At 40.4% G+C, this 13509-nt stretch overlaps 1 protein-coding gene across 2 annotated transcripts in view; it reads left to right on the forward strand.

The window, feature by feature from the left end:
• Positions 1–13509, forward strand: part of appa (amyloid beta (A4) precursor protein a) — a 48228-nt gene that overhangs the window by 25102 nt on the left and 9617 nt on the right. Inside the window, exons 6-12 of one of the 2 annotated variants that reach the window (XM_056463867.1) lie at positions 423–622; positions 2198–2365; positions 6436–6569; positions 7756–7830; positions 9075–9233; positions 10585–10708; positions 12816–12920. In XM_056463867.1, coding sequence (XP_056319842.1) covers positions 423–622; positions 2198–2365; positions 6436–6569; positions 7756–7830; positions 9075–9233; positions 10585–10708; positions 12816–12920 — 965 coding nt within the window. The remainder of the gene's footprint in view (positions 1–422; positions 623–2197; positions 2366–6435; positions 6570–7755; positions 7831–9074; positions 9234–10584; positions 10709–12815; positions 12921–13509) is intronic. The other variant, XM_056463875.1, reaches the window with a different exon arrangement.

Below are 13509 nucleotides of genomic sequence, written 5' to 3' on the forward strand. Positions count from 1 at the left end.
ATACACACACACACACAAACAAACACACTCTTACACTCTTAAACACACACACATACACTCATATACACACACACAAACACACATACATACATACATACATGCATACATGCACGCACACACACACACACACACATGGTCACTCATACATTCTCATACATAAACACACAGCCACGCACACACACATATGCTCACTCATACACACACATATATACACACACTCACTCTCTCGCATACTCTCATACACACACACGTCCTGCAGATGCGTGTGTGTGTGTGTGAGTATGTGTGTGGGGGTGTGTGTGTGTGCACGCTTTGTGTGGGTGTGTGTGTGTCTGTGAGAGAGAGTTTGCGTGCATGTGTGTGTGTGGCAGATGGTAATGGAGGATTCTAATGCTGCTGTGTGTGTGTGTGTGTGTGTTCAGCATGACTCGTGATGCCGCAGCGGAGCCGGCCGTGCTGGAGGATGATGAGGATGCGGACGAGGAAGAGGACGAGGATCAGGATGGAGACGGAGATCAGGACGAGAAGATGGAGGAAGAGGAGGAGCGCACCCAGAGCACCAGCGCAGCCCTGACCTCCACCACCACCACCACCACTGAGTCTGTAGAGGAGGTGGTGCGAGGTGAGGGACAGCTGCCAATCATCCATACACACACACACCACACAATCCTTACAAAAATACATGAACTCATTATTTACATACAGTGACAGTCAGTGGGCGGAGCTAAACAGTCAGTGATTTAGGGGTGGAGTTTAGCCACACTATTACATCATAAAGTCATTATTTACATACTACAGTGATTAGTCAGTGGGCGGAGCTAAACACTCAGTGATTTAGGGGCGGAGTTTAGCCACACTATTACATCATAAAGTCATTATTTACATACTACAGTAATAGTCAGTGGCCAGAGCTAAACAGTCAGTGATTTAGGGGCGGAGTTTAGCCACACTATTACATCATAAAGTCATTATTTACATACTACAGTAATAGTCAGTGGCCAGAGCTAAACAGTCAGTGATTTAGGGGCGGAGTTTAGCCACACTATTACATCATAAAGTCATTATTTACATACTACAGTGATAGTCAGTGGGCGGAGCTAAACAGTTAGGGATTTAGGGGCGGAGTTTAGCCACACTATTACATCATAAAGTCATTATTTACATACTACAGTGACAGTCAGTGGGCGGAGCTAACCAGTCAGTGATTTAGGGGTGGAGTTTAGCCACACTATTACATCATACAGTCATTATTTACATACTACAGTGACAGTCAGTGGGCGGAGCTAAACAGTCAGTGATTTAGGGGGCGGAGTTTACCCATATTATCATAGTATAGTCATTTTTTACTTCAGTTCTAGTAAGTGGGCGGAGCTAAACAGGCAGTTATTTAGGGGCGGAGTTTAGCCATACTGTATTATATCATAAAGTCATTATTTACATACTACAGCGATTATCAGTGGGCGGAGCTGAACAGGCAGTGTTGTAGGAGGTGGAGTTTACCCCTACTGTTACATAATAAAGTTATTACATACATGATACAACCTGTGTCCATGGGTGGAGCTAAACAGGCAGTGATTTAGTGGGAGGAGTTTAGTCAAGCTATAATAATAGTGATAATCCACAATGCTATATCAAAAGGCAGAGCTAAGCAGGAGGCGGAGTTTAGCCACACTATTACATTATATATATATATATTATTTACATACTACATTTTTAGTCAGTGGGCGGAGCTAAACAGGCAGTGTTGAAGAAGCAGGAGGCGGAGTTTAGGCACACTCTCACATAATAAAGTCATTACTTACATACTACGGGGTTTAGCCACATTATCATTTTAATAGTTATTATTTGCCCACCAGGGTTCTAGTCAGCGAGCGGAGATAAATAAGCTTAGTGATGTAGAAGCAGGAGGCGGAGTTTAGCCACACTCTCACATAATGAAGTAACTATTTACATGCTAAAGCGATTAGTCAATGGGTGGAGCATAATCCAAGCAGTGATTTAGGGGCGGAGTTTAGACACGCAATCACATAAGTTATTTACCTACTACAGTTCTAGTCAGTGGGCGGAGCTAAAAACTCACTGATGATTGTCTGATTGTCACAGTCTCACTGATTGTTTCTGTTATTGTTCATTAGGGTGCATCACTAGTTTTCAGGTCATCATCACGTGTATGTGTGTGTGTGTATGTGTGTGTCAGAGGTGTGTTTTGCGAGTGCAGAGACGGGTCCCTGTAGGGCCATGTTGTCCCGCTGGTATTATGTGCGTGAGGAGCGCCGCTGTGCGCCCTTCATCTACGGCGGCTGCGGAGGAAACCGTAATAACTTTGAGTCGGAGGAATACTGTCTGTCCGTCTGCAGCAGTGTGTGTAAGTGACCAACACTGAGATACACACGCCAGTCTGACCCTTCAGAGAAACACACAGAAGAGCAACAAACACTAGAAGAGTAGAATAACATCATTCATTAGTGTGAGTTTAAATAATGTTTAAACATGTTAGGCCCAAATGTGAGATATTTGTTTGTGTACACTCACCGGCCACTTTATTAGGTACACCTTACTAATACCGGGTCGGACCCCCTTTTGCCTTCAGAACTGCCTTAATCCTTCATGTCAGAGATTCAACAAGCTACTGGAAATATTCCTCAGAGATTTTGCTCCATATTGACATGATAGCATCACGCAGTTGCTGCAGATTTGTCGGCTGCACATCCATGATGCCAATCTCCCGTTCCACCACATCCCAAAGGTGCTCTATTGGATTGAGCTCTGGTGACTGTGGAGGCCATTTGAGTACAGTGAACTCATTGAATACGTTTACTTGGACATCAGTAATGAAATTATTTGCCTTAATGTAATTAAGACAATAATAAGATTAAGGCGTTTACATGAGCTGCTTTTTGAATGTTCCTTTCATGATCCTGCGTTACATGTTTTAGCACATAATTTGATTAACGTCATCACGTCACCTGGCTATCTGCACTTCCTCTGGAGTTTCATGTCATTTCGGGTGTTTCATTTTTAATTTGTCGACTTAAACTGCACTTTCACTTTGATTCGGGAACATTTCATGCATGCCCCCCTGACAAACGAGATATTGGATGCCACTATGAACTGCTGGAAGAGTGTCGTTTTAATGGAAGTTCATACCACACGCTGAATGGAAGAAAAAACCCTCCACATTTCATGATGCAGGTGTCTGTGGTCTGCACTGACTCGATAGGTGCAAAGAGTGTTAAACAGCCATGTGTGTGTGCGTGCAAGCAGTAGGCTGTGGCGTTGACACGATGCTCAATTGGTACTAACGGACCCAAAGTGTGCCAAGAAAATATCCGCCACACCATTACACCACCACCACCAGCCTGAACTGCTGATACAAGGCAGGATGGATCTGTGCTTTTGAACTGCAGTAGATCGTCTTGACCATGTCTATATGCCTAAATGCTTGCTGCTATGTGACTGGCTGATTAATTCAATTCAATTCCCCTTTATTTGTATAGCGCTTATACAATGTAGATTGTGTCAAAGCAGCTTCACATAAAAGGTCACAGTAAATAGGAACAGTGTAGTTCAGTTTGTAGTGTTTAAGTTCAGTTCAGTTGAGTTCAGTTCACTGTGGTTTAATAATCACTACTGAGAGTCCAAACACTGAAGAGCAAATCCAACGATGCGCAGCTCTACAGATCCTGAACCATGCAAGCCAGAGGCGACAGCGGAGAGGGAAAAAAAACTTCACTAATGACGGAAGTGAAGAAAAAAACCTTGAGAGAAACCAGGCTCAGTTGGGCACGACCATTTTAATTTCTCCACTGGCCAAACGTCTTGTGCAGAGCTGCAGTCTCAGTGGCGGAGGCTGGAAGCTGGCCTCAGCGAAGACTCGTCTGTCTCTGGAGCGTCACAGGAAACAGTCTCATGTTCTCCACTCCTCCATGACCATCACAGTAGCTGCTCAGGATACGGCCTGGTCCAGGATATGGAAACCTTGGGATCATCTCGTCGTTGGTCTTGGATCGAATCAGTGACTCTGCATAGTCTGAGGGCCTCGGGAAGAGTATCCCCAGGTGGAAATGGAGAATAAAGAAAATAATTAGCGTAGCTGATGTTCACAGTGTATATCAACAAGATGCATAACCTGTGTGGAAGCCCCCTAAGTGGTGCACTGAGTGTATGCTTTACTAAACAGATAGGTCTTCAATTTAGTTTTGAATAGGGAGAGTGTGTCTGAGCCTCGGATGTTATCAGGAAGGCTATTCCAGAGTTTAGGAGCTATAAATGAGAAGGCTCGACCTCCTTTACTCGACTTTGATATTCTAGGTACTACCAGAAGCCCAAAGTTTTGAGACCTTAAAGAGCGAGTTGGATTGTAGCGAGACAGAAGATTGGTTAGATAAACAGGAGCTAGATTATTTAAAGCTTTATATGTAAGAAGCAATATTTTAAATTCAAAACGAAACTTAACAGGCAGCCAGTGTAAGGAGGATAAAATTGGGGTGATGTGATCAAATTTTCTAGACCTGGTTAGAACTCTGGCAGCTGCATTTTGTACTAGCTGAAGTTTGTTAATAGAGGATGCTGGGCAGCCAGCAAACAGAGCATTACAGTAGTCCAGCCTAGAAGTCATAAAAGCATGGACTAGCTTTTCTGCATCTGAGATGGATAGCATACTTCGTAACTTAGCGATACTTCTCAGATGAAAGAAAGCAGTTTTTGTGACATGGGAAATATGATTTTTAAAAGTTAAATTACTGTCTAATATGACACCCAGATCTTTTATAGTAGAGCTAACGCTAACTTTGTATCCCTCTAATTGTAGGTCGAGTTGTGAGATCTGCTGTGTACAGGATTTAGGCCCAATAAGTAATAATTCTGTTTTGTCTGAGTTTAAGAGAAGATAATTGTTGGTCATCCAGTCTTTAACATCTTTAATACACTCAGTTAGCTTGGACAGATTAGACGTCTCGTCAGGTTAGAAGTGTGATTAGAAGTGTGCGTTAACAAGTAGTTGGACAGATGTACCTAATAAAGTGGCCGGTGAATGTGTGTATGTGTATATATATATATATAAATATATATGGACACAAACATAAGAACAAAATTCCAAAACAAACTATTTTATTATATACATATATTTTATATCTGAAAATAAAATAAAGATTATTTTATATACACATACATATGTGTTTTTATATATACAGTTGAAGTCAGAATTATTATCCCCTCTGAATTATTATAATTACGATGGTTTGTTCTGTCGACTATCATGAAAAAATATAGCTTTAAGGGGCTAATAATATTGACTTTAAAATGGTTTATAAAAAAATTAAAAACTGCTTTTATTCTAGCTGAAATAAAACAAATAAGACTTTCTCCAGAAGAAAAAATATTATCAGACATACTGTGAACATTTCCTGAATCTGTTCAACATCATTTGGGAAATATTTAAAAAAGGTGGGCTAACTATGATTTCAGCTGTACATAATAATTATACACAGTGGACATACATATATTATTTAAAAAGATGCATGTTTAAATGTTTTGATTAATCCCAACACTAATGGTAATATATGCAAATCACACACAAAAATATTTGTGTTTGTATATGTATATACATTTTTAGTTCCTGGCTGGATTATTTAAAATATAAAAACATTATTCTGTAAATTATTATGTAAATATCCTTTTTTATTTTCATTAGTAATTATCATGTGAGTCATGATACGTTTATTTACATATATTTGTTTTTTCGTTCTCAAAACAAACGTAAAGAGCAGCGTAAACACTCTGCTAAACGTCTTCTTTTGTGTTTCTCAGAGGGTCAGTCATAAATGCGAGTGGATTGACTTTGGATTAGTTATTCTCTGTGTTTCTGGCGTGTGTCTTCAAGCGTGTTAAAGCTCACCGTCTTCTCTAATCGACTGAGTTTGCTTTTGGCTGCTGATTAACCCAAAATTTCTGATTCTTCAACTAATTTCTTGGACTGGAGTGTGTGTGTGTGTGTGTGTGTTAGTGTGTGTGTGTCTGTGTGTGTGAGTTAGTGTCTTTCATTTGCATGCATAAAATCACTAACGCAGGTTACATGCTCTACAAACCTTCCACTTCTCTCTTCATCTGTTCTTCGTTAGACTTGATACGTCTACAACAGTTTTATATTATGTTGTGTTATGAACAAACTGACATCATACAGAGACTTTCATGATCCTAAATGATTAGATCAAGGAAAAGATGCAGTTTCTGATGCTTTTTTTTGTTTTTGTAGAATCTTTGAGGAATCATGAATCATTCGTTTCCAGATTTTAATTACTTTAATCATTTTTTTAATCATTTTGTTGTTTTCGTCTTTTTTTATTAGGCTATTATTGTCTAACTGTGATCTGCTCTAGATCATCTGCTCTTCTCGTGTCCTGTAATAAGTGTGTGTGTGTGTGTGTGTATCCACAGTGCCAACTCCATCCTCCAGCCCTCCGGATGCAGTGGACCAATATCTGGAGACGCCGGCGGATGAGAACGAACACGCTCACTTTCTGAAGGCCAAAGAGAGTCTGGAGACCAAACACCGCGAGCGCATGTCTCAGGTACCAAATCAGGCTACGTCTACTCTCTATGTTGCTCCTAAAAACGCTCCATGTCCACACTCATTCATTTTCATTTCGGCTTAGTCCCTTTATTAATCAGGGGTCACCACAGCGGAATGAACCGCCAACTCATCCAGCACGTGTTTTACGCTGTGGATTCCCTTCCAGCTGCAACCCATCTCTGGGAAACACCCATACACTCTCATTCACACACATACACTACGGAAAATGTGGCTTTCCCAATTCCCCCATAGCGCATGTGTTTGGACTGTGGGGGACACCAAAGAACCCGGAGGAAACCCACGTCAACACGGGGAGAACATGCAAACTCCACACAGAAATGCCAATGACCCAGCTGAGGCTCGAACCAACGACCTTCTTGCTGTTAGGCGACAGCGCTACCCACTGCGCCACCCTGCTGCTCTCCCATGTCCACACTTTTCTTTTCAATTCTTTCCATCATCCACACTAAGAGGACTGAAAAGGCTTTGGTTGATGTACTGCGCATGCACACACACACCTATAACGCTTTTATCTGCATCATATATACGCCTGTTGCTTATTTACTTTCCATCTCTATGAAATATTAACTGATCTGAACAACAGCTCCAGTAAGCATTCCCTATCCGCTGAAGATAGCCAATATGGAGCATCTACACACTCACATTCATCTTTAATAAAACATCTGCTGTACAGTGTCCTCCACCATGTTAGCCGAATTGGTCACATGACTATGTCACATGACTAAAATGCCCTATCGTTTTCCAAAGGGTCAATTTTTCACAGTCCAAACTGCAAAACCAAAATGCTGCAGTATGTTTGCATCCATCTACTTTAGACAGCGGTTTTAAAAAGATGTTCTTGTGTTTACTAAAAACGCCAACTCAGTGTGGTCGGATGGACAGACGAAACGGAGAGGAAAAACATGTGCTTTTAAAATGTATTAGTGTGGGCATGGCCTCAATTAGTCATAAAGTCTGTACATATGTACTTCATCAGTATGCAAGATGTGATTTAGTGTTTCACAGATGATGATCAGATATAAGTGTGTGTGATGGGATGCATTAGTGGACTTTGCAGTGTTTCCAGCACACTCCTAAGCCAAAGTCTGTCATCACAGTGCTTCAGTATTGACTACAGTAAAGGTGATTCTGAACATGTGGATGTTGTGTTGTTTGTTTTATAGGTGATGAGGGAATGGGAAGAGGCCGAGAGGCAGGCCAAGAGTTTACCACGCAACGACAAGAAGGCTGTGATCCAGGTCAGAGTCCTTAAAAACAGAGCTGCATGTCGGCGTTAATAGCCTAGTGCAGGGGTCACCAAACTTGTTCCTGGAGATTTTAGCTCCAACCCTAATCAAACACACCTGAACAAGCTAATCAAGGTCTTACTGGGTATTCTTGAAACAATCAGGCAGGTGTGTTGAGGCAAGTTGGAGCTAAACCCTGCAGGGACACCGGCCCTCCAGGACTGTGATAGGTGACCCCTGGCCTAGTGGTTAGTGCGTCGACACATAGCACCCAGGGTCTCGCAGTGACCTGAGTTCGATTCCCGGCTCGAGGTCCTCTACCGATACTTCACCTATCTCTGCTCCCCATACTTTCCTGTCTGTAAATCTACACTCTCCTGTCAATAAAGGTGAAAACCCCTATAAAAATAATTATATATAATAAAAAATAGAGCTGCACGATGCTGGAAAAATATGCGATATACAATACTGTTGTTGAGTGTTGCAATAATGGTATTTCTTACAATTCAACTAACTTTAAAAACACAATTTTATCAGCAATTTAATAATAACTATTCATTTATGTAATGATCATACTAATATAAACAAATCATAGATATTTGAGCTAATTATATAAAGTAAAATAAAACAATTTCAAGACTTTAAAACACCCCGAATGACTGAAAACCTTGGCGGAAATTTGGATTCTTATTGGAGGATGTTTTTTTTTCACTAGGTTTAGGATATGTCCACATAAATGGGGTTTTCCCTGCTTTCGTTAAATATAATGCACTGTGATGTATGTTAAGAGCACGTCAGACCAGCAGGGGGCGATAATGACATTTATGCTGGGTTCACGCCACATGAGGTATTAAGTATTTGAATTAGTAAATTGCACACAAATCAATGCAAACATGAGAACAGAGGTGGATTACCGTCCCGCAGGCGAACGACATGAAATATGGGATGCGTTTGCTGCGAACGTTTAGAGTTTGCCTCATTTACATCTTCTGTGATTTGACCCAGCCGCATCGGCCAATCAGAAAGGAGAAAACATCACACACTGATATCATGAGTCAAAAGCTTTAGTGTTCACACGACCCTGGAGTTTTGGAAAATCCTCACCCTGTTCAGAGTTTACAGAAGGTTCGTCTTCAGTCACCTGACACTGCGCTTTTGTGCGGACAAACAGTTAAAATACCCATGAAAAAACTGAAAATACTCATGTTCGTGTGGACAGGGCCTCATTTTAGGGGTGTGTGTGTGTGTGTTTGCAGCACTTCCAGGAAAAGGTGGAGGCTCTAGAACAGGAGTCGGCCAGCGAGCGTCAGCAACTGGTGGAGACACACATGGCACGGGTGGAGGCTCTGCTGAATGACCGCCGCCGCCTCGCCCTTGAGAGCTACCTGTCTGCCCTGCAGGCCGATCCACCACGGGTACACAACACATCACATATCAGGATGCTTGAGAAAAAAAAACATCTGAATTGAGACCTATAAACTCAGATTTGTGAAATGAAAATTAAAACTTGCATGAATTTCAGGAGACAAATGTTTTCACAGGTGAAAGATCTGAACTGCGAGATGCTAAATTTAAATTGTAAAACGTGAAGTCAGAATTGCAAGGTGTGAATTCAGAGTTGTTAAATGCAATGTCAAAATTATGAGATGCAAACCTAGATTTGCAAAATGTTACTTCAGACTCGTGAGATGAAAACTCAAAATTACATGATATAAAAGTTGGAAAGTTGGAATTTCAAGAGACAAATGTGGATTTACACAGATGAAGCAAAGTCAAAAGAGCTTCATGAATTCCTGGAATTACAAGATTCAAAGCCAGAACTGCAAAGAGTAAAGTACCAATTTTATATGCAAACTAAGGAGAAGTTGTTGGATGCAAATATGGAATTTGTGAGATGCAAAATCAGAATTGCAAAGTGTAAACTTAGAATTGTTACATGAAAAGTGGAAATTATGGGATGCAGAATAATTTTTATATGTAAATTTGAAATTTTGAGATGCAAAGTTTAAATTGCGGGATGCAAAATCAGAAAGATGCTAGAAGTTGGAAGTGCAAAATGCAAAGTCAGAATTGTTATATGCAAAGTTGCAATTGTGAGATGCAAAGCCCCCCTGAATTATTAGCCCCCCTGTTTTATTTTGTTCCCCAATTTCTGTTTAACAGAGAGCAGATTTCTCCAACACATCTCTAATCATAATAGTGTTAATAACTCATCTCTAATAACTGATTTCTTTTCTCTTTGTCATGATGACAGTAAATAATATTAGACTAGATATTCTTCAAGACACTAGTATTCAGCTTAAAGTCACATTTAAAGTCTTAACTAGGTTAATTAGGGTAACTAGGCAGGTTAGGGTAATTAGGCAAGTTATTATATAATGATGGTTTGTTCTGTAGACTATCGAGAAAAATATAGCTTAAAGGGGCTAATAATATTGACCTTAAATAGTTTTTAAAAAATTAAGAACTGCTTTTATTCTAGCCAAAATAAAACAAATAAGACTTTCTCCAGAAGAATAAATATTATCAGACATACTGTGAACATTTCCTGAATCTGTTCAACATCATTTGGGAAATATTTAAAAAGATTCAAAGTGGGGCTAAAATTCTATCTTCAACTGTGTATTATTTTGATCAACTGAATAAAGCTTCCACAGAGAGATCTGATGAAATCATTTCTCACACACATTCTCAGTCCTGATCCAGCAGTAAATGTGTGTGAAGAGAGTGCTGAATGTTCTCTAAGGTGTGTTTTTCTCTCTGCAGCCGCGTCATGTGTTCAGTCTCCTGAAGAAGTATGTTCGTGCCGAGCAGAAGGACCGTCAACACACACTCAAACACTTCGAACACGTGCGCATGGTGGACCCAAAGAAAGCAGCACAGATCCGGCCTCAGGTACAAGAATCAGCAGCACATTACACACACTCTGCCCTTCACAAACACACTATGAATAATTCATCAGCTCTGTACCAAACAATCCTGAACTCAGGTCAACATAAACAAGTTGACACAGTTCCAATGGTTAACTTTGGTAATGCATTAACGGTCTCACCTTATATTAAGTGTCTTTAACTCTTGTGTGTGGTTTAAATTGACTCCCCTTTGGTTATGTTGGGGGCTGTTTTGACTTCCATTATATGGACATTTTTATTGATTTCAAGGCCATGACGATTTATAATCATGCATTCTTAAACGTTGGTGTTTTTTCCTGTTGGGAAGAGGGACAATGGGTCATTTCAACTGTTGATCATCAGTTGTCAGCATTACCCTTTTAGATCGGCCTGTGCTGAAGAGTTTCTGTCTTTTATATGGAGTTGAGTAGAGTAAAACAGCGAGTAGAGTAAGTGTTTACTGTGTTCTGACAGCTGAGGGGGCTTAGATAAGTGTGCAAGGGTCTCACACACACACACTATACTCAATGTAAAAGCCAGAACCTAAGCTTATTTGCACTGCAGCTGATGATCAACAGTAAAAATGACGAAACGTGTGGTTAAATACTATTAAAGCTGCTGTGTGTCAGTTTGGACTCTTCTAAAGCATAAAAACACCAGAATATGTGTGCAGATATTTAGAAACATGCTCAGTGAACATTCTTGTTTATCTGCTGTGAACATGTGCTGGTGAACAGATAATACTACGCATGCGTGATTCAGTGAACCGAGCACAAACAGTACATGACAGCCTGCTGTGACTGAACTAAACTTCAACAACAGCACCGCGGGTAAACTGAGGGCTTAAATAAGAGGATCTGGTGAAAAACATAGGTTTATTTCATAACAGACAGTCGTAATGGAGTTTAAATAGGAGAATCATGCTTCAGTTGGGCTGCAAAAATATACTATAAGACATTTTTCAGATCATGCTGATGTTTAACTGACTGAAATTAATATTGCTGACTACATAATGTTGAGTCCTAACATCCGCGATAAATATCTGAACTTCCCATCACTACTGTGTATGTAACCCCAGAATCAGCCTCACACATATTGTACTTAAGGCTGCTGTGTTGTGGGCTGCTGTATTTGAGTTTGAGGATGGGTAGACGATAGTGGTAGATGATAGTGGTCATGTGTCCTGAGTTATTATTATACAATATTTATTCTGATGATTTTGAGCCTTGCACCTAACAAATATCCTCATTTAGAAAAATAAAACTAAAACTAATACTGAAACTAATGAAAACTAAACTAAAACTGAGTCATTTTAAAATATAGAAACTAATAAAAACTAGTAAATCTGCCTCTAAAACTAATTAAAATGCACTAAATTTGAAAACAAAACGTCAAAACGAAACAGAAACTAATGAAAAATCCCAAACGATTATAACCTTGGCTGGTGTGCACACATTGGTGCACTTTATTTAGTCACGAGGCGTTAAACGTCGACAGAAACCGTGAGCAAAAGCGTGCACGAGCCTTAACACTGAATTAATGTTTGACCATAGCAGCTCACCTAATATATATATATAGAAACCTTTTGCCTAAAACATTTGATATGTGATGGACACAATTAAATACGGAGTAAAAACTGCTGTCGGCGATATCCACGTGTAATTTCATTATTAGTTGATGGTATTACGGTTGTGTTCAGAATGACGGGACTGGCGAGAGCTGACGACAGGCTAAATTTCTGTGTGTTTGGGCTGTGAATATAATATCTGATGTAAATGTTTAATAAGCTCTCTCATATATATTTAATCTTACATCAGGATTGCTGCTGCTTCTAGAGCTTTCTCTCTTTATTTTTGGCTCGTGTGTGTGCGTGTGTGTGTGTGTGTGTGTGTGTGTGTGTGTGTGTGTGTTTGTTATTCTTTATTTATGTGTTGAGATTTGAAGATTAAAGACACTTGCAGTCAAACTTTACTGAGTGGTTGTGAGTTATGTGCGTGTTGTCTATGTAGGGAGCTCCCTGTGTAGGTTACATGCTTGAGACTAGTGTTTAATGTTGATAAAGGAGAGCAGAGCATGTGTTTTGGATTAAAGTGAGTGACCTCTGACCTCAGGTGTTGACCCATCTGCGTGTGATCGAGGAGCGCATGAACCAGTCTCTCGGCCTGCTGTACAAAGTGCCGGGCGTTGCTGACGACATCCAGGACCAAGTCGGTGAGTGTGTGTGTGTGTGTTTATATAAATGTGTGCCTGTTTGTTTGTGGATGAGTGTGTATGAGTTTGTGCATGTGTGTTTGAGTGTTTGTGTATGATTGTTTGTGTGTGTGTGTGTGTGTGTGTGTTTATATAAATGTGTGCCTGTGTGTTTGTGGATGAGTGTGTATGAGTTGTGCATGTGTGTTTGAGTGTTTATGTGTGTTTGTGTATGTGTATGATTGTTTGTGTGTGAGTGTGTATGAATTTGTACATTTTGTTTGCGTGTGAATGTGTTTGTGGGAGTGTGTTTGTTTGGTTGTGTATGAATGTGTATGTGTGTGTGTTTGTATATGTGTGTGAATGTGCGTGTGTGAATGTGCGTGCATGTGTGTGTGTGTGTGATGACTTGAATTAGATGTGGGTTCTCATTGCTCATCTCTCATTAACGGTGGAGTGTGTGTGTGTGTGTGTGTGTGTGTGTGTGTGTGTGCGCGTGCGTGCGTGCGTGTGTGTGTGTGTGTGATTGAGTGTGTGTTTAAATGTGAATGTGTGTGTATATGTCTGTGTGATGCCTTGAGTCAGATGTAGGATCTGCTCATCTCTCAGT

This window comes from Danio aesculapii, chromosome 1 (genome assembly GCF_903798145.1).
Source record: "Danio aesculapii chromosome 1, fDanAes4.1, whole genome shotgun sequence".
Lineage (NCBI taxonomy): Eukaryota > Metazoa > Chordata > Actinopteri > Cypriniformes > Danionidae > Danio > Danio aesculapii.